This window comes from Balearica regulorum, chromosome 9 (genome assembly GCF_011004875.1).
Source record: "Balearica regulorum gibbericeps isolate bBalReg1 chromosome 9, bBalReg1.pri, whole genome shotgun sequence".
Taxonomy (NCBI): domain Eukaryota; kingdom Metazoa; phylum Chordata; class Aves; order Gruiformes; family Gruidae; genus Balearica; species Balearica regulorum.
In genome coordinates this window covers 21,012,113-21,038,858 of record NC_046192.1, presented here as the reverse complement: position 1 = coordinate 21,038,858, position 26,746 = coordinate 21,012,113, and the positions used below count along the sequence as shown (strand labels likewise).

The 26,746-nt window shown below is 43.8% G+C and overlaps 1 protein-coding gene across 6 annotated transcripts in view; it reads left to right on the top strand.

Moving 5' to 3' along the window:
• The first annotated feature begins 2,048 nt into the window (after positions 1–2,048).
• LOC104641379 (calcium-activated potassium channel subunit beta-2) overlaps positions 2,049–26,746 on the top strand; it is a 154,213-nt gene continuing 129,515 nt past the window's right edge. For 4 of the 6 annotated variants that reach the window (XM_075761509.1, XM_075761505.1, XM_075761503.1 and 1 more), the window contains exon 1: positions 2,050–2,236. In XM_075761509.1, the coding sequence (XP_075617624.1) occupies positions 2,199–2,236 (38 nt within the window). In that variant the 5' untranslated portion in view covers positions 2,050–2,198. Of the gene's footprint in view, positions 2,237–26,746 lie in introns of all 6 variants that reach the window. The other 2 variants (XM_075761501.1, XM_075761508.1) reach the window with 2 other exon arrangements.

Genomic DNA, 26,746 nt, shown 5'->3' with positions numbered 1-26,746 from the left:
CTCCAAACACCTGTACCAACCAGGCTCATTAAAAGTAATTGGGAGGCATGTAAATGATGTTCTACCATTAACCTGGCTCAGTTATTCCGAGCTGGTGTGTCAAGCTTTTAACCACCCACAAAGGCAGCATTGCCGGATGCTTTTTCTAAGACAAAATTATAAAGGGGGCAAAAAAAAAGCATGCTGCCATGTAACTCCATGGTGTGCCAGAGCAAAAGGAGCACTCATAAAGGAATAATCCAAAAAGACTGTTTCAAAAAAAGGGCTTGCTTTTTGTAAAGGTGTGGTGTTATACACAAGGACTTCAGTGGTGTCACTCAATTGTCCTGTCCCTCTGAAACCAGTTCTCACCCTTTGTGCAGTGTTTTAACACCTCAGTCTTAAATCCTTGGCCAGATTCTGCTCTGGCCTTGCGTTGGGCCCCGCTGCACTGAAGGGGAGATACGCATCTAACTTTGCCTTTTGGCTGGGGAGGTTACTCCTGCGCAGTGGGCAGTTCTCAGCTTAAAGGAAATGGGTAATTCAGAGCTGGGGACACTTCTGCCTCTCCTGGGCTTGCGTCCCGAGGCCATCACTTACTGAATGACCGTTGTTTGGCAGTCTGGATGTAAAGGCTTTCTGGTTCACTACTAGCTGAGAGGAGCACACATGGGAAAACTCCTTCAGAAAACAAGACTTGGAGGAGATGCTGACTGCAATTTTCAAGGAGCACCGAGGATACTGGCACGCCTGCTCCGTTGGGTCCAAGGGGAACCAAATGCCTTCAGGTCTCTTTGAATATTGCAGCTGGGAACTGGAAGACTCCTTTCTCCCATGAGCAGAATTATCACCTTTATACATGATCTTTGTGTCTCCTTACATAACTTTTAAAAAGCCCATCAGCATATCACCTCAGCATGCAGAGATGGAAAACTGCAATAGCAAGATGTCGCAGGGAGAGTTAAGGTGGGGGAGAATAGTATCATTTTTAATAGGACCACTCTCAGCCTTACTGCCTGCAGCAGTTCTTTCACACCTCTGCTACTGGATACAGCATTTTCTGGCTGTGGGCTCAAGGCAGATTTTATTTACCCTGGTGAATGGAATAACCTTAATTTCTGTCAGCCTCCCTGAAGTAGTTCCAGATTTATTCTGAGGCTAAGGGAAAATCTGATCCTAACTTTTTGAAAACAAATGAGTTTACTACACTCTGGGAATTTTCAAACATGACACATCCATCAGTTTTCCTTTCTGACTAACATTTGGCAAAATGTAACTGTCAAAACTTTTAGTTCAAACAGAATTGTTTGTTATTTGTTCCAAGCCACATATTAAATGTCAGGGACAAAAGTTTCTATACAGCCTTTGTGGGCAAACATGCATAGCTACCCAATGACCTACACTGAGGAATAGCCCTGGAGCTTGGAGAAGCTTAAATCCACCGAGGCAAGGGTGTGAAAACACAGCTGGGCCCAGCAGCTTCTGCTGCTGCAGTAAATCCCATTTTGCCCCTCTGCACGTCCCTCTAGTCTTAAAGTCTTTAGAGGTAAAATCATGAGCTCTCCTTCTCAATGCAGTTCTTTTTTGGCACTAAAAATCCCTCTGAGGCAAGGACAGTTTAGTATATTTCCCCTGCCTGCCCATCAAGCTCTTAAAAAATTAAGTTATTAATCATCTAAACATTCACCTCTGCTGCACTAAGGCTTTCTGGCCAGAAAGTCCCATAGGTGGTTATTTCAAATATGACTCTGCTTCTATTGAAGACTTGTGAATTAAAAAACATCTGAAATATGGACAAATGCACCTTGTGATAATTGCTGCCTAGCTCTAATACTTTTAAAGCAGTCAGCTGAGGTTCTAGTTTATATTTCACTAATTTGCTTACTTGGTCCAAAAAAAACCCCAACCCACAAACCCATTACTCCTCATGTAATTTATCTGAGGTCTACACATACAGCAAAACATTGCTTGCAAGAAGGAAGAGAAGTTCGCAGCAAAATTGTTTTGTAACAGATGCATCTATGGAAAAAGTTAGTAACTGGGAGTGTTCTCTCTTCCCCTGTCTCACAGTTGCTATTAGTGCTGGTCTTTAGGGTGTAGCTTTCCTCTTGGGCCTCTGTGTTTGTTTTACGTCCTGCTTTCCGCTTCCTTTTGGTCAGGAGCCTTTTTATGCTCAGGCAAGATAATACTGAGCAGCAGCACAGAATCTGCAGCACAAAATGAGCCTTTGCTTTAAATATCCAAGAGACAAATGGAGGTAAGCAGAAACAAATGGATTACGCTGTTTGGGCTGGGGAATTGCTGTCCGTTCGTTATTGAAGGTCACTAACAACTAGTACATTTGATTTATTTTGGGTTTTTTCCCCTATTTGACTGCAACGTTAAGAGTTTAACTAAAGTCCAGCATGGAAATGTACTGAAGTTGTAATTGCGTTCAGGCCTTTGGTAGGGATTACAGAGTTGGTTAGAACTTAAATCCTTTAAGCAGGGTTTCCCGGGCCTTCGTGGCAGACCTTGGAACACATTTTCCCTCCTCCTTTTTCCCCATCTTGCAAAGCATCTCTGTATTTCTAATTCACTGTGCACACTATACCTAATCAGAGGGTTTATCCCGCTGCTATTATCTTCCTGTATTTCATATATATTACAGAGGTTGTATTTACTCAGCTGTATTGAATCCTATTATAAAAGCAGGGTGCAGAGGGCAGTTTCTGGATGCACAATGAATCTCCGTAACTAATAAAACAGAGCACCTGCTCTGCTGGAAGTATCAATGCAAAGCCAGAGTTGACAGGGTAAGTGATCCCACTTCATAATCCTATAATGTTGATACAATTTGGTGGTACCAGCATAAAAGAGATACTCAGAGCTAAGCCGGACTTTGAGACAAATTGAAAATGGTGTCTTTAAAGGAAAACCACTCAGCACAGGATTTGATGACATGCAGATCTTTTAGTCATAGGATGTCATATCTGGCAGTTAGGCAGATGAAAATAGTCTTGTTTGTTGTGTTGTACAAAGGCGGAGAATATTTCAGTTTAGAAAAGAAAGGCTTGCGTGTCCAAACAAGATTCCATATGTGCATCAAGAGCAGGCAATAAGAGACTAAATATTCTTGACGCCTCTTCCTTCTGTTTTCTAAATTATCTTTAAGTATCTTGAAATTTACTGAGATGGAGGTTGTTTCTGTACTGTTCAGTGAATCCTTCTAATATGAAACCTTAAGTCACATTAGTTCTGCATGCACACCGATGGTATGTTTTTGGTCTCCAACTGACTGACGCAAGTGACTGACACTATACTCCCTCATGTTGTGAGGTACCAGAAAGCAGAGTTGCATTTTGGTGTGTGAAGATTTGTAACTTATGAGAGTATGTTAGCTCTGCAAGGGTGTTAGTGACAACCTTGAACTGGGAACGTATGAGTTATCCTTCTGCTGGTCACATTACCTCTGGCTTCTCTCATTCTCCTCCTGCCCGACTTCCTCTCCCACATAGATCCAAAGCTGCATGGGGCAGGGTCCTTCCCTGGCTGGGTGTTCATACAGTGCTTGCAAGTGTCTTGCTCTTACTTACATAGTAGCATAAGACAGATAATAAATCAAATGTGCTGGCTTTATTCATCCCTTTCCATAGCAAAAAGTTCACTAAAGTTGATGGAAGTTTTTACATGGCACTAGCAGACCTCAAAGTATGACTGACAGTTCATTGGTTTCATGGAAACACTGAGTTAAACTGCAGTTATGTTGGCAATCGGTGCCCAGAGAGCTGAGTCACTCTGCTCAAAGCAGCAGCTATGGCTCCTTTGAACCTATGCTTTTCCAAAATATGTTCTTCCTCTTACACCAAGGCCTCCAGCATGCTTCTTGCTATAGATGTTTGCTTTTCATAGACTGCACTGAGACAGAAACAGAGGCAGTCATACTTCCAAGCTATCAGACTGGTAACAAGGGAAGAGAGAATGTCCTGTGTCAGGAACAAACCCAGAAGACAGGCCTGGATTATGTTTATCACCTAAAACCACTGATACAGACAAAGAAACAGGGAGGTAGGATCATTATTAACCTCTACAGTTATTTTCACAGCCTGATTTGAAACTCACTTGTATCAGTGAATGTTTCTACTGGCTTTTTAGTTTCTCTTTCTGCATAGCTTGAAATGCTGCCCACAGCCTATGTAAAATCTGAAGCGGCAAGTTTTGGATGCATGAAAATAACCTGCTGCAGTCATCACAGCCACATCGAGGTGCTTGGGGTGAAGTAGCATCAGTCACCCCTTCTCTCCTGAGCTCTCAGCTAGAACACAGGCTGTGAGCAGTTCATACTCACAAGTCCCTCTGCTCCACAGATTGTGCCCTGAGTTATTCTAACAATTTGTAAAATAAAAAGGCAGAATCATGCTAATTGTAGAAGCACAGGCTAAGAAAAATAATATGCAAAGAAGAGTATGCAGAACAATACCCACCTGTAAAATAAAAATGTGCTGGGAGTCAGTGGAGAATAAAGAAAAAGAAACACTAGAGCAGCCAACTAGAAAAAAAAAGCCCAGCATAATACTTGGTAGTCACAGGAAGATCAAAACTAAAATAAAACTACTTTGAAACCTCTCAATTGGAATACACTGCAGAAGAGCTGACTGGTCCCAAAGCAAGCTGTCAGACTGGCATATTGAAGTCAGCAGGCAAATTTGAACAGGAGATATCTTAAAACCAGGGAAAAATATTTCTATAAGTAACATTTGAAATGTCAGAAAGTAAAATACTTTCAAAAGAAAAACAATGGGAACAGACAAAAACTGAATTTGAAAATCTTCCATCCAGTTGTCTACTAACCACTGCTGGATATTTGACAGCCATTTAAAATTGTTTCTCAGGCTAATTTAAAAAAAAAAAAGTTTGCTTTCCCATCCCTTCAATTAGAGAAAAATAATCACATCTTTTTATGTTGAGAGTTAGCTGATGAGTGTCATGTTATGTATCATTGCCTCTGACAGGAATCAAAGCACAGCTCAGAGCTTTTGAAAGGCAAGTGTCTTTGAACTGCAAATTATATGTTATCTGAACACAAAGAAAGTGTTTCAGTTGTTGTTTCTTACTGACGTTTCTGCTTTTACCTAAAAGCTTTTTCTGCCACCTTATTTCCTGGACCGTATGAAGCTATGTTGAAACCGACAGTAATGTATTAATTTCTGCTTATACTGTGATGTTTAAAAAAGTGGAAAAAACGTCCAGCATTTCTGGCATATCCAAAGCTTCTGGTGATTTATTGAGAAATACTGGCAAAGGTAACCCTCTGATAGATATTTTGTTCTTCTGGATACATGTGCAGACATTAAAAATCATCTGTGAAAGTTCTGAGTGTGATAGTAGGATTTTAGCTCAATTTCTCTGCCCACAGGAATTTCTCCTCTTAATTTATTCTTCTTTAACTCTCTCTTTGGGGCCTCATTCTGAGAGGGATTTAAAATACTCAGACAAAAGCTGCACTCAACCAAATCTACTCAAACAAGAGCAATTACCAAACAAGAGGAGAAGTCATAGGGAAAGAAAGATTACAAGTGGTAGACCAGCAATTCGGCATTGTCTTTAATTCTACCACATTCAAGTACTTTGGATAAGGTTAAAAAAAAAAAAAAAAAGAAAAAAAAATTCAGCAAAACCCAAACAAACAACAAACACCCAGATTTCAGTGCAGCTCCTCAGAGCCACAAATCTTTTGACTTGCATCCTTCTCTAACTTTAAAGCTTCTTAAGTGAGGCCAAAAAGTGACACCATAAAACAAACTCTAGTAGTCCTAGGTTAAGGAAGAAAGTAATATATATGTGTCTGCTATGCTGGGCACAGGGAGTTTTGATCAGCCAGAGAAGAGATTGTTTTGTATGGTCAACATCAGTCTATATCTTGCACATTAGGAAGCTTCAGGCTGGGAAAATACTGGAATATGAAGAAAGTCCAACTGACGTAGAGAGCTGCTGGTTAAGTCGGGAATTGATGGTAAAACCTGCAGTACATGATATGAGGAAACGAGTTTCATTTATACTGTTACTCTCTATCACTGGAATCATGGATTTTCCCAGTGTTAAGCAGAGCAGATTCAGGATTTTTCTAAAAAAAAATTAATATTCTCTGATTTATATTCCATGAACTGAAGAAGGGAATACAAGCTTTATGCTAGCTTCTCTGACTGTATAAGACAACATAAGTTCAAGAGGCTTGATTCTTATTTTCCTTAAAGCTACTTTAAAACAGCTTTACACATACAGGCTGAATATAACAGGCCTATTAACTTGTTTCCAATTGCTCCTTTCCATTGCCAGTTTGTCCCTCATCCTCCTGTGAAGTATGCAGATTTGGAAAAAATGTTTAAAACATATTATAAATAGTACAATTCAGAACTGCATAAATGGTAAAGTCCAAGAGTCGACTGCTCTTAATCAGTAAACGAGAGGGCATTCAGAGACACTGCCATGCAGCGGAGCCTGGGATTAGCTCTGAATTGCCTCTTCTGTGAAAATGTCTTCCAGCTGTTTTATCTCATCCATTTACAAAAATTCTTATTTTCCACCCACTTACAGTCCCTACAAGAGAGTTTAGGAGTTCAGCTATTTTGACTGGGATTAAGATGTGGACATCTGATGTTAAAAAAAAATAAATCCACAATGGTATGCTTACCTATTTGTGTTACTCTAGCACTGTCTAGTTTGAACACTATGAGGATGCAAGCAGCCAGTGGGACAGCAGCATCCTCTGCTGGGATGTGGAGTCTCCTTCTCTGGAGATATTCACAACCTGCCTGGACGTGATCCTGTGCAACCTGCTCGAGGTGATCCTGCTTTAGCGGGGGAGTTGGACTAGATGATCTCCAGAGGTCCCTCCCAACCCCACCGCTGTCTGGCCTGTGTAGGTTGGAAGTGAGCACTCCCATCCCTGTCACAGCGCAGCCTCTCTTGGAGAATTGTAGGCTAATCACGTTCGTTACAATTAAGGTCTTAAAGGCAACCACATAAGTACATTATACCAAAAATCCCAACTAGCCAAAATTTGTTACCAATAACAATTTACAGACAAAAGTTAGCATGTATCTCCCATTTTCCAGTGCTGAGATCTGTGTGTCCCCAAAGGATCAGCATGCATTTCCTTAAGCATTAGTAAACCACACAGATACTTCAGCAGTGAATGTGTTATACATTAGAATAACCTCATAGAGATAAGCTATTAGCTAAACAGTTTTATTTTTCATGAAGCACAACTTTTTATCTAGTTGTGGGTAGTTCTGGAATCTCCATTACTGATGGTTTTGAAAAACAGGTTAGACAAACCAGAGAGAGGTGGTGCAGGTAAAGCTGAACTTGCCACAGGGCAGCAGATGGACCAGGTAATCTCAAAGTGGCCTCCTAGTCTCCATTTTCTGTGATTTCTCTTAATTTGATGCTTCTGTTTCACTATCTAGACAGTTGGCCCTGTATTATTCAATAAAGAACAGAAGCGATGCAAGATGGCTTAGATGAGGCTAGTTTGGAGTGTTTGCTTTCATTTCATGAGCAGTCATCCAGCTCTGGAGGAGAGCTAGTAGGCTACATGCACAGCCAGTCTTTGTCTGTGTTTTCAGACATCTTTCCTAGCAAAAGAAAGGTTGTGCATAAAAACACCAACCATTTTACAGCTTTTTAGAAAATACCCAGTTGCCTACATTAGTTTGTGATACCGTTTAAGTGACATGTATTCCTCCACTGTACTCGATTTTGCTCTCACCTGCACTGGGTGGCATCAGTCACAGGAGCAGATCCCACTGACTTCAATGGGAGTGGAAGGGCTTCTTTCAAAAGCTGTCCCTCAGCAGAAAGATTAAGCCATAAGGCAGGGATTTAGTTTGTCCAAGGCTGGTTGCTTTCCCTAGACCCCTGATGCACGCTTAGCACCCTATTTTCCCTGCTCTGTCCCAGGGGCATGCAGGCAGCAGCCTGTGCACCCTCTCCTCCTCCAAAGCCTTGCTTCAAGTTGGAACACTGCTACCGCCTGATTTCAGTTTGGCTGCCAGCTCTGCAGACTCGGGAGAAAATTTCAGATGAACTCAAACTGATGGTTTGGTTGTTGGGGCTATTTTTTTTTTAGTATTGTGGTGGTTTACCCTCGGCTGGATGCCAAGCATCCACCAAGCCGCTCTATCACTCCCCTCCTCAGCAAGGCAGGGAGGGGAGAAAGTAAGATGGAAAAAGAACCCCAAACTCATGGGTCAAGATAAAGACAGTTTAATGTAGCTAAAGCAAAAAGCCGCACATGGAAGCAAAGCAAAAAGCAAAAGATTATTCTCTGCTTCCCATCAGCAGGTGATATCTGGCCATTTCCTGGGAAGTAGGGCTTCAGTATGCATACTCCTTACTCCGGAAGACAAACACTGTAAAAAAAACCAAACAAACAAAAAAAAAAAAAAACCAACGAATGCACCCGCCCTGTTCCTCCCCCTGTCTCTCAGTTTCTTATTGCTGAGCAGATGTCGTATGGTATGGAATATCCCTTTGGTCAGTTTAGGTCAGCTGTCCTCGCTGTGTCCCCTTGCAAGATCTTGCCCACCCCCAGCCTGGTGCTGGGGGGGGGGGAAAGAAATGTTGGAGAGACAGCCTTGATGTGTGCTGGCACTGCTCAGTAGTAGCCAAAACACGGGTGTGTTATCAACACTTTGCTAGCTACCAATACACAGCACAGCACCATGAGGGCTGCTGTGGGGAGAATTGACTACATCTCAGGCAGACCCAATACAAGTATTTTCTTCTATGTCTATGTTTTGTTCCACCTGAAATACAAAAGGTTTGCTTTGCATTTTTGGTATTTGCTTTTACAATCTGAATGAGACAGAAATTCAAAACCAAGTTTGAAACCAACCTCTGAGTAAATTACATCTTGCAAAACTAGCCCTTCAGTGCCCTGCTTGAGTGAGGGCCAAGTGAATGCCACAAAAACCCCATAAAGGCAAAGCTGAGCTCCATCCTGCTACAGAGGAGTAACCATATCCTTTCAGTCTATCCTGGGGTGCAGCTACATCACAGAGGCATCACCTTCGAACCAGGTAGCTCAGGAGGGCATCAGCATCTTCCCATCTTACCACAGCTTCATCTTTTGCCCAACTTACTGACTGAACTTCTTGCTGCTGCAATACCTAGCCTCAAACCCACATACATTTGTCAGCTAAACAACTGAAGAGCCAAAATGTTTAATATTTTCCTGTGCGCTAACTGAATAGCCAAACAATGTGGGGACAGATTGGCCATGGCTCCAGGCCCAGTTCTGCAAGTACAGGTCATGCTGCACCTACTCCAGGTACTCTGAAATCATTGTGTTCCTGCCCTGAGTACATCAGACATCCCACTTTGGTATTCCTTTTTGCAGATGTGCTGTTCTTTTTGGCAGATATTCAGTTTCCCTGAATCGTGACTATTACACATGCATTTAATATGTTCAGGAGTTTTGTTAAGGGATTGAAAGACCTGGATTTAAAGCTGTCTATCACAAAACAAATAGTCTTGAAAACATGTGTGTACTTGAGCAAGAAGAGCCAAGTCCTCATCTAGCAAGAGCACTTTCATCTTCCCGCAGCAGTCTTTCTCCTAATTTACAGTCTCAATTGTACACCCAGGAAACTTAAGATTTATCAGTGTCAGAAAATACCTGTATCTTAGTTCCTTCACTGCTAAGAAATATGTAGAGCTGCTTTCATTATTTCAGAGGGGTTTGTTTACTGTTGTTTTTTTAAAATCACCCCCTGGTCTCCTTTAAAGATAAATTTCTTGAAAGGCTCTTATTTTTGCAACTTAGGAGTCCTAATGAATCTAACCCTGCGAATGCAATTCAGTTCAGACTCACGTGCTGAGTCATGGGTCCCTCTCAAGTACGTGGAGTAGTCAAATCATGTCCATGTAAGGGGATTGGCAGTAGCTTTGGAAATATGTTTTCTCTCCCTGTTTGCACTCATGAGATGTTCTTCCAGCTCCATTTTTTATAAAAGCAAATAACATTTTGTCTGCAAGCATCAGATACTGTCTCAGTAACCATTCCTGTATCAGTGTGCTGCTGCATAGGATGGGAAGGGAGGCTCTGAATTTTATTATGTGGTCTGAGTTTGTCTTGCATCATTAAAATTCATAGTACTATTAGCAGATCCTTTGCGCGCTCTCTCTCCTCTTTTACTCAACACCGAAAAAAGCCAAACAAGTGGTTCCCTGTCATCCATCACATACCTGCTTTTTTAACATACCTGTGCAGCGTTTTCAAAATCAATGCTAATATCTTGTCAGTTATTATTAAACTGTTTTTCAATGCTCCAGACCACTTGATTTAGAGATTTCCCAAGCTGATGAGGTGATCAGAACCAAACCTCTTCAGGCGCTGATGGCCTGGCTCAGCTGTGAGTGCAGAAACACACCGCCCTCCCAGGAGCCCTCGCTCGCCAGCCCCAGCCCCTGGCTGATGCCCCTCCACCACACCCTCAGCTCTATCGCTGAGCTCCTGCGCCCTTTGAGGAGTTCACTTTGCCTCCTGGAGTATATTTCTGAATCACTGTTTGCCTCCTTTTACCCATTCGAAGTACACGCTTGCGCCACATAACTGCATGAGCTGTATTGCCCCAGGGAACCAGGTAGTGACTGCTTCGTGCTGTGCTGGTGGCATATGTGATCTTTGCAGTCTTATCACCAGGCCAGACAGATACATGCCCTGGTTTTCCTCCCTGTGAATGAATAAGGTGCACCTTATTACATGTTTTGTTAAGCCACAAGTACAATATTAGCAGGCCCCTTGTACAACTATCGATCCTAATCTAACAGTAAAGTAGTGCTCAGGCAGGACAAGTTTTCAGGTTTTGATGGCTTCTTGTGTTTCCAGGTTCTGGTAAGGAAAAGGCATTGAAAAAAATATTTGAAACAATTTATAATCTACTTTTGTGGATTCAGATAGGTCAGATTAACATCTGAGCACGTTTGTCAAGGAAAACAAACTACCATTCTGAACAGCTGGAGGTTTAGCCATACCCAGAGCAAAGTCCATCAAACCTGGAGACGTGGCAAACTGCCAGGCAGCTGCACGTGTGTCATTTTGATGGTCACACAGGAATGTCCTCAGGGCAGGAGAGGATTGATGATAACTCCCTGAAACCTCAAGTGCCTCATTTTTTGAGCTTCCCATGGCAGTATATTTCCTCTTCCATTTTCACTTTGTTCTTAAAGCTTCACTCTTCATTTAAACCCTCTAAGGAAACTCCTTGCAAGATAGATGTGCATTACCCTTTCAGGAGAAAAAGAACCTCTTCCAAAAAAATAAATACTGAAATCTATTTAGTAATGCCCCTCATGTATATATCTCTCTCACATGTCTAAATATTAGTTCAGAAAACAGCTTTCATTTATAGCAATTTCATTGCCATAATCCAGATAGCATGGATTATTTCTATAGTGATGCTCTAATGCTAATTTGCAAGAGTGGGAGGCAATTTGCTATCCTAACAAATTACTTTTGTCCTTGGATGAAACAGGCAGCAGAGACAGTGCCCCTGGTTAACTGGAAACACTAGATAGATATCCATGATGTTCTATATGTGAAGTCTAGTGTTGGAGATGTTATTAACATTCAATTTAACTCCTACAAAATTAAAAGTAAAGCTTAATGTTTATTTCCAAGCAGAAACCTCCTTGGAAATAGCTTGATGTGGTGTTTTGAAAGATGTCAAAAGATTACCTCTTCATAATGACCAGGGAGATACGGATCCAAGTAATGATATCTGGGTATTTACACAAATGATTCTTCTCAGAGGTGCTCGTCACAACTAACTATATACAGTACACATCAAGCTTATAAAACCAGAAGCACACTTCACTCATGCCGAATCTGTCCATGAAAATGGATGGAACAAGGCCTAAATCCAAGCCCAGCAGTCTCACATAGGACTTCAGAGCTACTGCGTGAAATACAAGATTAGGTGGACACTATCCTTAACTACAGTTAAAAACACTTATGAACTCTTAGCATACAGACCCACATGCTGATGGTAACACATACAATAGAGCAGCCAGTCTAGACGCTATTTCTACATCCCTCTCCTCCTTCTCTCCTTTAGGGTTAAAGCAGTGGATGTAAAAGATTTAGTTTCAGTCATCAAGCCTGCTACAGGTACAGGGCATGGTGTACGTTCCTTACCTAGGGATTATCCCTATTCATTCCAGGCCTCACTGGTGTCTGTGAAGATGATGAAGACTATCCCATCTCACAACAGCTTGAAGGCCAGCCAGTCATGCGCTGCCTTACACTGGGTCATGAAGCTAGAGGTGCTTAGAGCTGCATAGAGCAGCTTTGCCAAAAGGAAAGTAAAATTTGGGAAAAGACTCCTATAGAGTTTGAGAATTGGGTTTATCTTCAAACCATGGTGTGACAAGAGTGCCATCCAGGCAGCCTGACTAATCAGCGGGGACACCTGGGTGCAGGACCAGGGGCACGCAGACAGGACAGCTGGACCACTCAGCTCTGCCAAGGCTTGAAGTGCGACTTTGCGTGACGCTCTGCGACGCTCTGATTAGGACCAAACAAGCTTTTCTCTGCCTGTAAACCCTAGAGCCCGGCAAGCAGCACAGTCTGCAGATCTGGGCCAAAATGAAAAAGCAGCGTCTGCCAACATATTTGCAGGAGTTGTTGCATCCACAGCTGAGTTCAGTACAAATATTATTTGTGAGGGACAAAAAGCGATTAGCATCTAGAACTGGCTCTTGGTAGAGTCACCTTCAGACTAGTCAGGCACAGTCCTACTTAATCTGCCTGCGTTTCCAGAGCGCTGATCACCATGTATCTTTGCATCATGGCCATCCATCACACCCCCAGTTTCTCATCTAAATACTGCCAACAGCACTGTGAGTAGCCCAGCGCTGACACTCCCTCCTTCTCCCTCTGCATCTTATTATTTAAGTTGCTGCTGGCAAAGAAAAGGAAAGTGGCTGTGTCCACAGTGACTTTAGCAGAACTGTCAGCCTAATCAATGCTGATCCTTCCCTCCTCACCCCCCCCACCCCCGCTTCTCTGCTGCTCCTTTTTGAGGCAGAAGAGCCCTACAAATTCACCACTGTGCCCAGCCATCCAGAAATACTGCTCACTTTCCAGAAAGCCTTTGGTAGCATGTGGAATTGGAAGCAGTCAGGGTATGTTCCCCTCCGCCACCCAAGGTCCTCCGAGCAGAGCCATTGCCAGGGCTCCCAGAGCCCACGCTTCTCCCCTGGTCAGCAGGAGCACCTCTGGCAGCAGGCGAGCAGAGTAAGGAGCCCTTCTGCTCTCTGCAGATTAACCATCATGGGGGAAACAGTATTACGGCAGCACTAAAGGCAGAACAGGTCACCAGAAAGGCTGGGTGCTTTGGGAGAGACCCTTCTGCAAACAAAGAAACTTTTTGAAGGGTTTTCCAAAACCTGGGAAGCTAGGATGCTTGTAAGTAGTCCCTAATCTCTCCCATTCCAACAACATGTGCTTTTTCATTTTGGAAAAGAGCAGGCAAACCTCCGCTAGCAATGCAGCTCTATTCAGCTCGCTTACCACCACCCAAGGCCATTACTGAGCGACAGCACAGTCTGTAGAAAGGAACAGAGCTGCAGAGGATAGTTCCTAATGCGAACTGCAGAGGATTCACCCTGAGGTGATCCTCCTGGACTCCAGGTACCCCATTAAGTCAGGCAGAACTGGCAGGCAGACACACGTGAGTACAGAGCAGCAGCTGCCACTGCTGCCTTTCATTGTCCTCGGGACTTCAGCAGGACAGGGAATAAAATCAGCCTCTCCACCTCGCCCAGACCCTCACCACCTTGTCACAGCAGCATACCCTCCCCTTTCGGTAACTGTTTTAAGCAATGACTTAGAGGCAGCTTGCTTGGTATTTTTGTTTGTGTAGGGTTTAATTTATTTCTTAAAGACAGTTTTCAGAAATGGGAGTTTTATTTTTTTTTTGCCAGGCTGACACACCAATTCCTGATGTGCCTTGTTTGATACAGTAAGTCAGTCAGCTGGAACTAGATTTCATGTAACAAAGCATTAGTAATGTAATTGCAGAGGGAGCATCATAGCAAAGACAGACGTTCTTGGAAAACTAGTATTCCAAAAGGTTTCAGCATCCATAATCCTCTGTCTTGTGTCTTGCAAGTTTGGTGTGTGGGAGTTAGCACACCCTTGTCTGTCTCTCACCATGCCTGCACCATTTTTCAGCTCATTGCAGTTGTCAGCCTACTGTCAAGATCACTCTCCCCTGTTGTCATCTGACGTTCCCTAGAGTTGCCTGGAAGGGGACCTCTTGAGTGCGGTTGATCTGCCCCAGCATCGCTCAGCCACAGGACCTGAAGAGGCAGCGCTGACCACTTGCTTTGCCTCCTGGTCTCTCCTCCAGCCAGAACATCTGAACCACAGCCAAAGTACAGCATGTGCCAGGGACAGGAGCAGTCATGCTCTAGGGCTCAGCACACTCAAACGTTATCTTTCCACCACAACATAGATGTGGCCTCACAGTGTAGATGTGTTCATTGTACTGATAATAGTAGGGTTGTTACCTATAAACCTTCTCTCCTCCACTGCATCCCCAGGTGCTTCTCTGACACTCTGCAAAATAGTCAAGGAAATTTTACGTACCTTGTTGTTGCACACAGGTTTCCCTAAGACTTTGGGGGTCAGAAAAAGAGTGGTTTGTTTCTTTCCTCCCATGACAAAATAACCCCTTCCAAGCAGCACTGCAGTACAAGTTACTGCATTTCAAGAGGAGCAACTCCATCTGGTCGATATTCCCACCAGCGTGGCTGCGGAGAGATGGTTGTTTAGCATCTCTAGATCGCACAGTGATACAAACCTAATCAACTTTCTGTCTCAATTTCAAATCTCATTGAGAAGCATATCTTGTCTCCCTTGTCAGTACTGCTTAATTTTCCTCTTCTACTAAGCTATTATTTAATTCACTGAGCGGTAGCTAGCACTGACAGGCAACGTAGTTCATAGGACTGACCTGGGGCCGTAGTCCAGAGCCATAGGACTCTGATCCTAACAGTCCCACAAGCTTGGGAAAAGCACTGTGTCCCAGTTTTGCCATCTTTGACATAAGAGTAATGTTTCTGCTGCCAAGGGAGGCTGGAATGATTGTACTCTAGAAATACTCAATGCTAAACACTTCTACCAGTCTATTTATCATGTTTATAGAGTAATGGCTTGCAGGAATAAGAGACTAGAGAATAGTCCCATAGATACAGCATTGGGCTGGAGTACAGGAGATCTAACTTCTGTTCCTGGCTCTTACAGAGATAACAGGAGAGACTCTAGGGAAGGTTTGGGCTTCAAACCTCCACCTTTAGAATGGTGAATGCAACCTTTCCCTCTCTGGAGGCTAAATCATTCTTATTTGTGGGTTTGCAAAGATATCGGTTACTGACACTTTTTAAGTGAATTGCTACATGTACAGTTCTAGTATGGATTCCATTTATAAATAAAGGACATGAAGGAGTAACTGCAGTTAGGAGAGGCTTTGCAACACTCAGTCAACATCTGTTTTCTTGTATTTAATGAAATCTTGCACACCAGAATTAATGTAACAAGGGAAATGGCTCTATCAGCCAATGCTGACTTCACTGACTTCAGTAGTCATTCATGACATTGAGCAAGACAGCTATTACTTCTGCCACTTTCACTGAAAATAAGGAGAGCACCGTCAGACCCAATACCTAGTAAAAAAAAAAAAAAAAAAATCGAACAAGATTGTCTACAGTCTGGAAAACAAACTGCCATGCTTTGTGCATTTTCCTGTTAGCATACTTTCCAGACAAGCATCACTGCCACAGTTCAAAGAGTGAAAATAGTGCCTGATCTCCCACAGAAGTTTTGAAGGAGCATGCAGAAGTCCAACAAGTATAATTCACGTCACGTGGTGTGTGCAGGCAGAGTCTGTTCTGCTGCTTCCCATTGCCCTGCCCAGCAGCTGCTCCTCCATGGCTGCTCTGACAAGCTTGTGAAACTCCACTCCAAATGCTCTGCTCCTTTCCATGTTTCCTGAGGAAACGCTCAAACAGGTCATCTGCTCTTTAGGCAATTAATGGACTCCATAAAGCATCTGGTGAGCGGAGCTCTGTAGGGCCCCTACTTTGCAGCAGCTCACACCATGTGGCACAAATACGCTGCTGGCCTTATGGTCAGTAGCTGACCAACTAGGGTAAATCAAATTCTGTGGAGTTACACTGACACACACCAGCTGGCTAGTTGCCCTTATCAATTTTAATAGGTCATGATCTCATACGCACTCATATTGATTTATTAGCATCAGTAAAATTACTCCCAGACCTGGCCTCTCTGTAGACCAGTGCCTACAGGACGTGCTTTTTTTTTTGCAATTACACAACTTCATCTGCTGAGAATATCTTCCTGCTCTAGACCAATATTTTAGATTACAGAAGGAGGTTTTTTTCCCTGATAGGTTAAGAATCGCTGCAGTAGCAGAGATGCTCACTTAAGGATACCAGCTAGGTGCTGGCACTGTAGGTACAGTGTTAAGAAAAACTTGGTTAATCCAGAATGTGCCTTGGGGGAGCTTGTTGGACAAGAAGATGGGATTGAGCCATCTCTCTTCTTCCAGAAAGAGACAATCAGTCACAGAGATCAGTTTTTCTAGGCAATGGGGCTAATCAGGGCATGGGAATCAAAGCCTCATTCTACCAGTTTTATCTTTTCTAAATTGAGAACAGAGGTAAATCGTTCCCTGCGTTATGCTACTCGCAAGAGCAAGAAAGAGGGCTCCCAACGGTGCTGCTCAAGTAGGAGAGCAAGCAACAGTCTCAGGCCTGCATGTATATTCGTGTTCTTTCCAAAGTGTTCCACCTGCACAGAGCCTTATTCATGAGTATTAACAATAAATTTGTTTGCTGACATGCTTTAATTACTATGCTAGGCCTGCTATCCTGCTCGGCTCCACATGCCACTTCCTGCTGGAATATCAGGTTTTGATTAAGGAACGAGGAGTTCATAGATCCGCAGATATACATATGCTGCTGCTCATCACACAAGAGCGAGGCGAATTGCACCCTCTCCTTCAGTACTCACACCTCAACGCTTGGGAGTGACCCATTGCGTTCAGCCTGCCCCAGGCCCTCTGCAGCCAAATGCCCTTTACGGAGGCGGTGAGAAGCTGCCAAAATCACCCAGGGAGATTGGCTAATAATTCAGCAATGGCTCCAGGAGTGAGAAATGTTCCCTGCTTATTTAGGGTGGGTGACCAGCACATTATGAACCAGCAAGTGAAAATACAATCACCATTACGAGCACTGGCATCTAAAGGCACTACCTTTCAGCTTGCCAGGCACGGGGAAAGCTGTGATGAATTATTTTGCTAGCTTGATGGTGGCAGGGCACAGCGAAAACACTTTCCGCAATACCTGTGTTGCATAAAAGCTTTTGTACAAAGCATAACCACAGCTTGTGTCGCTGGAAGGTAATGGGAGATGAAGGAAAGAAAAACAGGGTGAAAGAAAGCATCTGGTTGTAAGGAAAGCACAAAAAGCATGGTGTCTCTGTGGCAGGGCAGTGGTGAGGGACTCATCTCACTTGTGAAAATTACTTTCATTCTCCTTTCTCTCTGGTTATGTCTCTATTGTCTGTTTGCCCATTTTATCCCAGGACTGTCTTCTAATACGTACTCATACATTTGTCAAAGGTCCTATCCAAAGCGAATATGAACATAAGCTGCACCTGCACCTACACAGACACCAGTGTAACAGCATTGATGACACTTGCCACCAGCTGCAGAGGGAAAACCCTGGATGAAAAGGAAAGGCAGTAGAACGTGGCACAGAACTGAGGCCCTCTCTTAAGGGATGTTTCTGTCCTTAGTGTTGTTCTGTCTATGTTAGAATTAAGCCTATCTTAAAATAAGATCAATAGAAAGGGTTGGAAAAGCATGTCTCTATACAAAAATCTGGTCTGCTCTGACTTTATCAGTTTACAGATACATTACCCATCTGTCCCATGCAGAGCCCTTCCATCAGCTCAGCTTTGCCATAGCCCTCACCGCAGAAGCCATGCAACTCAGAAATGGCTTGGCACACAGGATTAGAGCATCAACCCACCACTGGCCTGAGCAGTGATAGGCGGAGGCAAGGCGAGGTCTCCATGTAGTCATCAGCCCTCCCAGAAAATGAACCAAGTTTCTCTCTTTTGCTCTTATCCCCTCTCTCATTTCCCCCAGCAGAGAAGTAGCACTGCTCTATTTGGAGAGCAGGTGGCAAACAGCCTTTTCATCCCCTTGTTCAAATGTTTGAGACCTCCTTCCTTGGCCAGAAACTAACTACGATCTTAAACCTCAGCCGTATGCCCCAGCCCCTTGTGAAGGGTTGGAATGACCTGACTCTCCTCAGATCTCCTTATCCTCCCCTAATTCCACCCCTTTGTTCAGAGCTTCCCCTCCTTAACCCAGCGTGAAAACAAGCATCTCTCCAAGGCAGACACCAAAGACATTCTGAGCTTCACAGCTATATTAATAAGAAAATTAAGACTAATTGGAGGAAGTGTTGTTACCTCCATATATAGCATTATACTAAAACGCTACACTATTTCTAGCATCCATAATTTCTCATGAATGCTTAAATACCAAAGCCAGTTCAGATTCACAGCAATGGCAAAAGGCTGTAGAGGACAAATTTGTTTCTTAGCTTATATAACTGCTGAAGTCAGACAGAGAAGTGACTTAATTTGAACACAAAAGTAGGAAGAGGAAAATAGAGAAAGAACTATTTAATCTTTCAGAAAAAGGTGTCTGGAAAAACAGCTGGAAGAAGCAGCCAGCTAAGTTCCAGTGAGCAGTGAGGGGAGCTGCTTCTAACAACTACCCATGTCAGCATCGATGGCAGATTCTCCATTCCTGGACCAAGTCAGGATCAGATGACAAGCCCAACCCCCACAGAAGTTCTAACTGTATTATATCAAGATCTATAGACACACCAAAAAACAGCTTTACTTGGAAAAATGCGTACCCTATAGTAAGAGGGATTATTCCGTGATAAGGCGGTAATCTCTTCCATGCAGAGATCCCTTCCATGGGGCAGAGCTGTTTACAGGTTTTTTCTAGGGTAACTTGCCCCTGAAGATCCTGGCGCTGCCTCGGAGCAATGTCAGAGGCACACGGGAGAACAGAGCAGGCAGAGGAGCTGGGGATGCAGCAGAGGCTCTGGGGGAAGCAGGCAGGGAGAGGGGTACAGGCAGGCTGGAGGAGCAGGTATTGCCCACAGGGAGCCTCTGGTTTAACAAGATAAGGAGGCATATCTCTATGTACAAACTGGCTGAGCTTTCCCCTCCTCCTACCTGCTGGGAAGGCGAGCGATCAGAAGGTTCCCCCCAGAAATCGGCTCTGGTAAATCCGTTAGGTCTCACAGAGCTGGCAGGTCTCAATATGGGGGGGGATGAATGCTCCTGAGATGCAGGAAGATTGGGTCCGTTCTGCTTTCATCCCCAAATCCTCTGACACAATAGGAAAATGGCACTCTGTCCCTGAGCCCCCGAGTTTTGTGGCACTCACTGGGACCCTGACAGCACCTGTCTCCTGCCCCCCTGTGCCCCCAGCTGCAGGCTCCTCGGGGCAGGGGCTGTCCCCCACAGCCTGCCGCCTCCTGCCATCTCTGGCCCAGGGCCTCTAGGTGCTGCTATACTACCAGCAATGGAATTCCCGGCAGGAGGAAAGGGAAAGGGATGGCAGTAACTTCCTCATGTTGCAGAAGGAAACTGCAGCAGTTCTGGATCACCAGAAAGTGGGGGGGGGGGGGGGGGGGGGGGGGGGTTTAAAGCATCTTGTTCGTTCTTGTGTAAACCAACACACAGGGCAAGGCTATCTATCTGTCCATAGCCAGCTGTTTCCTGCAGGGATTGCAGCAGAGGGAATAAGCCTGAGCAGCACATTCTGCATCACACTTTGACTACACCACAGCTGTAGTTCAGCTTTTCACACACAGAAAAAGGAAGAGGTGAAACTGAGCTAATGGCATTGTCATGATAGAAGTTAACCCTGCTAGGTCAAGAACAAGGACAGAAGTGATTTGTTACAGAGAGCAGTAAGGCACATGGGGCTGATGCTTGAAGGTGAGGCTTAAAGCTTCAGGCATTAACAAATTAACATTTTGCCTAATTAGATATTGATCACTACCACAAAGCATGTCATGACCACCATAATGGACTAACCACTGATGGGAAATTAGAACATGTACCAGAAAACACATTAGTTGTTTCTTCTCTAGGAACTTTACTCAGACATTTAGCAAATCTGTGAGTCTCATCCTGCCGTTTCTTAAATGAGTGACAAATATTCCCTTGTTTCCTGAGGCCAACCTCAGTTTTCACCTTCACTGCCATACCATGATTTTCACCCTACATTTAGGTAAGTTGTTGTTCCTCCTTTCCTGATCACTCAGGGAATGCAGATTTAGGGTGCTCATTACCCAGCTGATCCCATGCCAGCTGGGACAACCAAGAAAGGTTATTTTCTCTCATCACCAGTAGAGAGATGCTGTATTAACAGTGTCCTCTTGTATCCATGCTGTGCAGGATACAGCGTGAATTCTTTGTGGCCAGATCAACCCTTAAGACCATCCCACAAATTTGCTGCAAGCACTGAGAGCAAATAACAGATCTGTCTATCCTTGGGCAATAAGAGCTAATAAAGTTCATGTTGCATCCCTAACAGCACGTGTTTACTTCAGCTGAAGCTAACAGCTCTGCATATATACAAGGGCTTTATTACTATACATACAGCAGAAAGAAGCAAGAAGAATTTATAACCTACAAGTTTACCCTGGTTCAGCTGGTTCATAGGGCCTGTCTGGAAGTGGTCGCAGGAGACTATTTCCTTTGAAATTTTAATCCCAGCTTAGTGGAGGGATGGTGCATGATCAGGCACACACCTTGGAGAATGGCTCTTTAATTTTTCCAGCTGGAAACCTGCTCTCAGCAAATGCATTTAATGCCTATATGTGATCTCTGATGGCTGTTGCATACTGATGCGTGAGATTATGTGACGCTGCTCCTAGAATGAGGTGGTCTCAGACATGCAGTGAGGATTAGCTGGGTGGCAGAGTGTGATGGTAGGGCGCGGCGATAGGAGCAAATGGAAGGTGCTCTTCTGCCACACAGTCTAACCCAGGTGATCCTAGGAGACATAGGAGGCATATACCTCAGGGAAGGAAAAGCCTTGTTAACCTTGGTGCGTTTAGTTGCCACATATAGAAGATAGTCCCTGGCAGGAACCACACTGACACTTCTCAGCTGCAGCAGTATCCGGGCAATCCAACCAACAAAAGCAGCGGGAATACTGAACTGTGGATAGGAGGTCTTGGGCAGATAGAGACAACAGCACCACAGGGAGACAAACCCACAAAGGAATGGGTCCTACCCACTGCTCTGCAATGTCACACTGTGTCCCAAATGAGAAATAGGGCTTGAGAACCAGCAGGGAACAGAGGTACTGTACAGCCTATACCACAGCCTGTACATATACCTGACAGAGCTGTAGGCAAATTCCCTGCACCTGCTAGAGAACGGAGATGCCCCGTTTCTCATTTCTCTCTAACGTGTGTTACTGTTTGCTCCATGTCACTTCTGTAGTTGTGACAAAAGCTAAACACAGAGCAGGTACCTGTGTTCACTCTCCATGCAGCCTGTGGTCCGTGCTTGGACACTGTTCAGGAGCTTTGCTGAACGCAGCCACTGACTTTTCCTACTACCTGCGCACTACTGCCACAGTGGGCTGAGCCTTCAACTTTGAGGGGTTCCCACACAAAAGTGCATTTTGCAGCACTTTCCCTCCAGCCTATTTCAGAGCCATGCTGTTAGCCTGCCTTTGCCAGCCCCCTTCATTCCTAGGCCGTTTCATACGGCCTATGGCAAACTTCCCATTTGTGTGAATACACAGCCTCCAGGCAAAACTGTCAGCAAAGTGCAGCTTCCAGAGTGCTAAGCAGGGAAAGGCATCTGGGGAATCCCAATCCTGATGCCAGAGGTCTTAATGCCTGCAGAGACATAAGCCCCCCATAATATCCTGCTGTCCCTAGATGGGCATTGCTGCAGTGACTGACCCAGCTACCATCACTGCCCGGACACAAGGCAGGTCCTGAGGAATAGACGGACGGGCTTTCAAAAGATGATTTTGTATAGAATCAGTTTTGACTTCTTACCTATTAACCAAATCCTCACGCTTCCCCCTGTGCACATGCATGTGCCACATCTTTCTTGCATTGATAATTGGAACATTATTTCTAATTTTTATTGTATTTGTTGATATTGCTGCAGGCATTTGAGTTTTTAGTGAAGAGGAGAGAAGGCAGTTTATGCTTTTCAATACTGGAGAATGCATATGTCTGTGCATGTTCTGCATTTAATGCAGTGTTACTGATATCTGGTATTTTTTCTGCTGGAAGAAGACAGACACGGTGCTGTCTTCTTCAGCACTACAGGCATCATCTCTTGCCCCGTCTTGCAGTACCTCCTGTAATTAGATCTTATGTTAGAGCTCAGAGTCCATTTTCTGTGTCAGACAATGCCTCAGCAAATTTTGGCTAAAGATTGAGGATTGGTATCTGTGGGAATCAAGCCAGAATTCATAGCAGAAACACATATTTTATTTTTCACCGAATTGTATCTTAAGAAATATCAGCGGGTGTGATAATTACTTGCTGGATGAAATATACTTTTTTAATCATGTCATTTGTTCCAAAACACTGTTTCTGGTATTTTCTCTATGGGTTGATTTATTAATGACACCTTGAAAACTAAGAAACTGGGGCTTTTCCCTTCCAGCCTTTAACATGGATGAAGTGCTATGTTTGGGATTACTAGCTCAGACTCACTGTAAGCTTCCCTAAAATACAGACATAATTACTTGCTTTTATTGCAGCAGATGCTCTTGCAAGACCTCCTGTAACTCTGTGTTACTTGTGGCCAAAGATTGCCATGACCTACATCATGCTATCAGAGGTAAGGGTGTTCAGCAAGCCAAGGCTGTCTTCAAGTGTCAGTGACATCCCACCGCTTTACGCTGATGGCTGAGAACAGACATCGCGAGCGTCTAGCAAAGCAGAACCTGTGCGTAGCTGAATGCAGCTTCACCGTAGCTGGAAAACACTTCTGGTTAGAAGAACAGTCACTGCTAAAAATGGATTCAGGTCAGCTTCTACAATGCTTTCTCTCAGGCAGGATATGCAGCGAGTTGTCCCAGGTTCTGAGTGCACTTTCTCTGCCCAGTGTGGACAGGCTGCTTCCTTAACCGAGTTGCCTCACGTCAGATGTGTCACAGCTGTCTTTCTGGCCCCTTTCCTCTCTGCATTCTCATCTCGGCTTTACTTTCTATTTGGTTGATCCTTAAAATCCTTCTTAACGTAAAAAATCTAACAGTTGCCACCACAACAGGGTGACATCTATGTCCATCTTTGAGGCAGTTGCATTCTGCTTTCCTCCCCCCACCCCTTCTCTCCTTTCCCCTCTCTACAACTGACTACGTAGCCTCACACAGCATACAGGTTCAGTTCAGGGGAAGTAGAAGAAAAAGATCAAATACACATCAGTCATTATTACTGTAGGTGGGACATATATTAACAAGACAAACTCCTCATTTTCTGAGGAGAGAGATTATATTTAGCACTGGGAGGAACCTTTACTGTGAACATGTAGGAGATGGAGGTATCCGCTACAGAGATTTTAGGCTCTCAGAGGCTGTTCAGCATCCAGCATTAAGTGTGCTCATTAGCCTGGTCTACTCACACTGGCCTAAACCAGACACCATGCCACCTCTGAGTCACAGACATTTTCTGTCAAATGCCTGAGATTCAGACAAACGTAATATAGGGGTTGATTATACTTCAGCATGTTTTCTAATAAATTATTTCTTAGAAATAAAGCACTAAATAAATGAGAATTATAATGAAACAAGACAACAGTGATAATACCGTTGTCTGTATCTGTAGTGATGATGGCGCTAGATCAGATAATGAAGGTGTAAAATGGATAAACAATGGCATCTCTAATACCCATAATAAATTCTAGGACATTAAAAAGACTGCATGATATCAACAAATAACAGTTCATAACACTAACGACAACAGCCTCATAGAAAAAATGATATTTGGAGTGCTAGTCACTGAAGGAAAGTGTCCCAAAACCCAGAAACCACCACTGTAAAATGGATATATCCAACATGAAAAATAACCAGAGCAATTCCTCTGCTTATCCTCAGCTTCTTGGCTTACACTGTATCTCATAAAGCACCTTTTGCTCTTTCAGTTTCCTCCTCACGTGTGCAATGGAGGTGACTACTGCTAATGATAAGAGTGACTTTAATTCCCATGGCTTTAGCATTAGCAAATAACCGTGCAGATTCCTCTACCCGACAGGCAGGAAGCTTTGTCATAACAAAACATTTTTAGGCTGCTTATAAGTCACCATATTTATAACGAGGGGGGGAAAGGAAAAAGATCGTCTCTGGCACAGACTATCTGAAGCGCTGCCTATGGGGATGGCAGTGCTGCTGGCTTGCCCTCTCTCACCCAACGCACGCGTCCTGCGATGGAAGCGGCAGAGGTGAGAGCGGGCAGCCGGTTAGACGTGACAGTGGTGGTAGGACAGCAAGCTGCAGCAGCGGCTCTTCGAGGGTGGCAGCCCCGCAGGACAGGGCTCCGACAGCTGCACCCATCTCTGCTGCTCCGCTGCTCAGACTGCGCTTCAAGTCCACTGGTTTCAAAGAGAAAGGGATAGATACATCTTTCTTAACCAACTGATCCTCACGTCAGAGTTCACTCTTAGGCCAAAATTAGAACCAACAAATCTGCAGAGGTCCAACAGCCCCAAATTTAGCAATATATTGTAATAAGGAATAACAGCTCTGCAGGGTCCCTCTGGATGTCACTGGGGATAAAGAGCAAAGGAGTGAAACCAGGTATCTGTCAGCATTAGCAGACTAATAACAATGTCTCACAGAAGGTAGGGCTGTGACTTATCCTTCTCCTTCACCATTTCCTCCTCATTTTGCAGCTAGGGAACCAAGGCACAGTAACAGTGTTTGTAAAAGAGATTCCTTTAATCATAAGATCATCCTCTAGTAACAGCTGCCCCTGTGAGAGGCACTTGTACTGCAGCCCAGCTTAACGCCATGAAACCAGACCCAGCCACAGAGATGTTTCATCAGCACCTCTCCTCCTCAAAGAGCAGTCAAAATATACTCTGCTGCCATGTTGAGCTTAGCTTTGCAGCAGATGTGGTATGTTTGCAAGTGATAGCCATTTCTGTCATATATTGAAATTAATTTCTCATAAAAAAAAATCTGCTTTACTGGGAATGAAAATGAGCAGCAGACACATCAACAAAAGCACATGTGCATGGCCAGCAGGACAGCAAAAACATTTCTGATAAAACAGCCTTTCCCACTGTTCCTTTCCCCCCATACGATAATTTAGTTATAGTGCCATTTTTCCAAGATAACTAAGTGCACATATTTTTCTTTTTCTAGTTGACTGCTGCAGAGTGGCTATGCTTGAGAAAATTAGTTTTTATCATTTTAATCATCTAATCTTCATAAACCTTTTAACACAAAAACAAAAACTACTTAACGCACAGCAAGATAATTAATATTGAAAATAGACTCTGTAGGGGAACTTTAAGTACCTGCTGCCTTGCATTAGACTCCCAGAATAATAAATTAGCTAGGAGCTGTAAGTAAGTTTGTAAGAACAATATAAACAATACCAACACGGACACTACTTCTATTTACTTTAGACAGATCACATCAAGAGGCAACTTAATATGCTGATAGCCCAGCATTAAGAAGAACTTCACCAGTGTCCTTGCTGAAATCCTAGTGACTCTCAAAAGGAAAAAAAATTTTCATTTTAAAAAATATCACTTTAGATTTGACAGCAAAAAATCTAGTGGCTTACCTGGCCTGGAAAAGGAGAATTTGCCTTTTCACCTTCCCCCACCAAGCCACAACTGAGGGTAGGAAGGATTTGCAGCTGGACCTTGTTAGGCACAGCCTCAGAAAGGGTCAGGCTAGTTTAGCTATATTCCCCACCCCCAGGACAAAAGATTTTCAGCTGGACAAGGGGCCCAAGATGAGACTTTCTGCTGCCCTAAGGGGGCAGTGAAGCTAGATATTCTCTTTCCCAGCAAACAGCAAATTCTTCTTTTTTTTTTTTTTTTTTTTAAAAGAGTGTGGGGAGAGATAGCAACTAATCCTTTCTGCTAAATGCATCTACCCCTAAGCAGTGTCACATAACTTGTTAATGCTGAGAACAAGGTGCTGCCAGCAGAGACTGAAAGGACCCCTAAATGCCAAAAATAATGTCTGCACTTATAGAGCACTTAACATCATCAAAGTACTATACAAATATTAACTAATTATTTAAGGAACTAATTATTGACAGAAAGATGTTTCTTGCTTTTGCAAGCACATGCATTGGGTGTATGCCAGGGATCCTTTGAAGGGCCCTGTTGAACTTGCTGGGGCTGCTGCTTGCTTTGGGGGATTAATGGCTGGTGTTTTGGGGTCAGAACCCACCTTCATCTTGCCTGGCTCGTGAGAGGATGCTCAGCTTAGGAGGACCCGACGGTGGTCCCTGTCCTGACCCAGACCCTGCACCCATAATTCGCAAGGGGCCATTTCCAGATTTGCCCCTTCCAATCTCTATGACAGTCAGGTAGGCACAAATCTGCATGACTAATAACTGTGCATGAAAAGTTTGTTATATGCTATGGTTACAG